At 43.6% G+C, this 2,039-nt stretch overlaps 1 protein-coding gene across 1 annotated transcript; it reads left to right on the top strand.

The window, feature by feature from the left end:
• The first annotated feature begins 615 nt into the window (after positions 1-615).
• Positions 616-1,275, top strand: LOC149170749 (F-box protein At1g67340-like). Its single transcript, XM_089425713.1, has 2 exons — positions 616-765; positions 967-1,275. Exons 1-2 carry the CDS (start codon positions 712-714, stop codon positions 1,273-1,275), a joined length of 363 nt encoding a protein of 120 aa, XP_089281839.1. The 5' UTR covers positions 616-711.
• The last annotated feature ends 764 nt before the right edge of the window (positions 1,276-2,039 follow it).

Raw genomic sequence — 2,039 nt, 5'->3', positions numbered from 1 at the left:
CAAGAGACCGGCAGACCGGAAATGATGTATCCATCAACCTCGGTCCCGGTAAAAAGATTCAAACTAAAGGCAACAGCAGATAGCAAATAATTACAAACATATCAAATAATCTTTACCCCATGGGGGTAGTAGCTGCAACGCATTGTTTTTTCCCTTTCTTTTTGTTGACTTTTGTCCAGCCATCCTGGGGAGGGTGAGCTAGGACAACTTGAAGACTGGGAAACTCTGATATCTGAAATTCCTTTTCGGATTCTGAGGAGGTCTCATGGCTGCGCTTCAGGGCGATAGCTGTGCCCGGGGAATGGCCCATGGTATCCATGGGAGGATCCATCGGCTGAGGTTCCTGGTCTGGTTCTGAATCGCTGTCCCCATCCTTCGAACCTGGGGAGCTGGGGTTTCCAATCGGCTGAGGAGGGCAGGGAGCCCAACGCTTCGGCTGAGGAGGGCAGGGAGCCCAACGCTTGGGCTTGGTTTTTGCATTGCATTTCACAGAGCAAGTTCTCATTTTCATCTCATTATTTTCTTCAACACTCTGCATTGCATTGGCTTGCCTTGTTTCTTTTTCAAATTTGATATTTACGGATTTCATTTTCTTTACACAGATGTAAGAGATTCAATACTCTAGGCCTGCATCCGCTGGTATTATCCACCGCTTCAACATGCACATTCGCCGTCAAAGCTTCCAGCTGGTCAAGCGGTGCGCACAATTTTATGAAACGATGCGCCGAAGCAGGAAACATCGAAGCCTGCTACACTCTGGGCATGGTAAGCGCGCCGATTCTTTAACCCCTTTTAGCTTTATTCCTTCCGTCCATTTTCACCAATAAATCAAACTTACTCTGTCAAAGCCACAGCCGACAGTGGAATAAACAAATAAAAGTCCGTGTAGCAGCCCATGAGATTACTTTCGCGTAAACGTTTACGATTCCAGAGAGCCGCCTTAATTTAATCCCCCTTCATGTGCAGATCCGATTCTACTGTCTTGAAAACCGAGGCGGCGGAGCGTCATTGATGGCCAAGGCCGCCATTTCATCACACTCCGCAGCCCTATACTCCTTAGCCATCATTCAATTCAACGGCAGCGGAGGCACAAAAAAAGACAAGGATCTCAAAGCCGGGGTAGCCCTGTGCGCCAGGTCAGCATTTCACGTGGACGCCTTGCTAGAGCTCGGCCACTGCCTGCAGGACGGTTACGGCGTTACCAAGAACATAGCCGAAGGAAGGCGCTTTCTCGTCCACAAATATAGTATATTTCCTAATCTCGATGATTCTTGACAAGTTTTTGTTAAAAGAGTCTTTATGACAATCCTCTTTGATGTATGCAGTATTGGGCATTTTCATATTGAAAAACAACTATTCCTGAATTGCAATGTACATTTAAATTTGTCAACAACTTTTCCTGAATTGCATTATAGAGTTTATGGTTTGATAAGACGCTGGGCTCCAGCTGTGAGGTAAAACTTAAAATGTTTCAAATCCGGGAACCACTGAACTGAACCACGAGAAGTCTCCTCCTCCTTTACAATATCCCCGCAATATCCCCTCAATATCCCCTCATTCTGCAGATTATTATCCGAGGCGGCGACTTTAGAATCTGGAAAATCCACCATGTATTCAACTTTTAGCAGATTATTATCCGAGGCGGCGACTTTAGAATCCGGAAAATCCACCATATATTCAACTTTTAGCTTGCAGAGTTTTTTTAACCACCCCAGTTTTCCGTCCCCCTTGGCATTTACTAGGGTTTTAACTTTTTGCGTTGGAAAATATAATTCAATATCTTACAAAAGTTCCGCTTAAATTTTAAATTCGAATGCCTAATTTTTCATATTTTAATTTCGAAATCTTCATTCATTTATCTCACGTCTCCCTGCTTTACATGTTCGTTGACTTGCTCATTTGTAAAGGAACTGTGCAAACCTCGCACTTCAATATTTATAATATGTTTCGGTCACGTGTACCTTCCTGGATGGCTATAATTCAAATTTGTAGAGCTTAATAAATTGAATGCAAAAGGTTAAGTTAATTTTAAGCAAATA

This window comes from Pinus tabuliformis, chromosome 4_2, assembly GCF_031772625.1.
Source record: "Pinus tabuliformis cultivar Carrire ecotype Pingquan chromosome 4_2, CPIR1, whole genome shotgun sequence".
NCBI classification, from domain to species: Eukaryota; Viridiplantae; Streptophyta; class Pinopsida; order Pinales; family Pinaceae; genus Pinus; species Pinus tabuliformis.
This window is presented reverse-complemented; position numbering and strand designations above follow the sequence as displayed.

Bases quoted from the DNA above. Each gene is read 5' to 3' on its own strand.
- LOC149170749 (XM_089425713.1), top strand. From the start codon at position 712: ATGAAACGATGCGCCGAAGCAGGAAACATCGAAGCCTGCTACACTCTG. The intron at 766-966 runs GTAAGCGCGCCG...CTTCATGTGCAG, and splicing joins CCTGCTACACTCTGGGCATG to ATCCGATTCTACTGTCTTGA.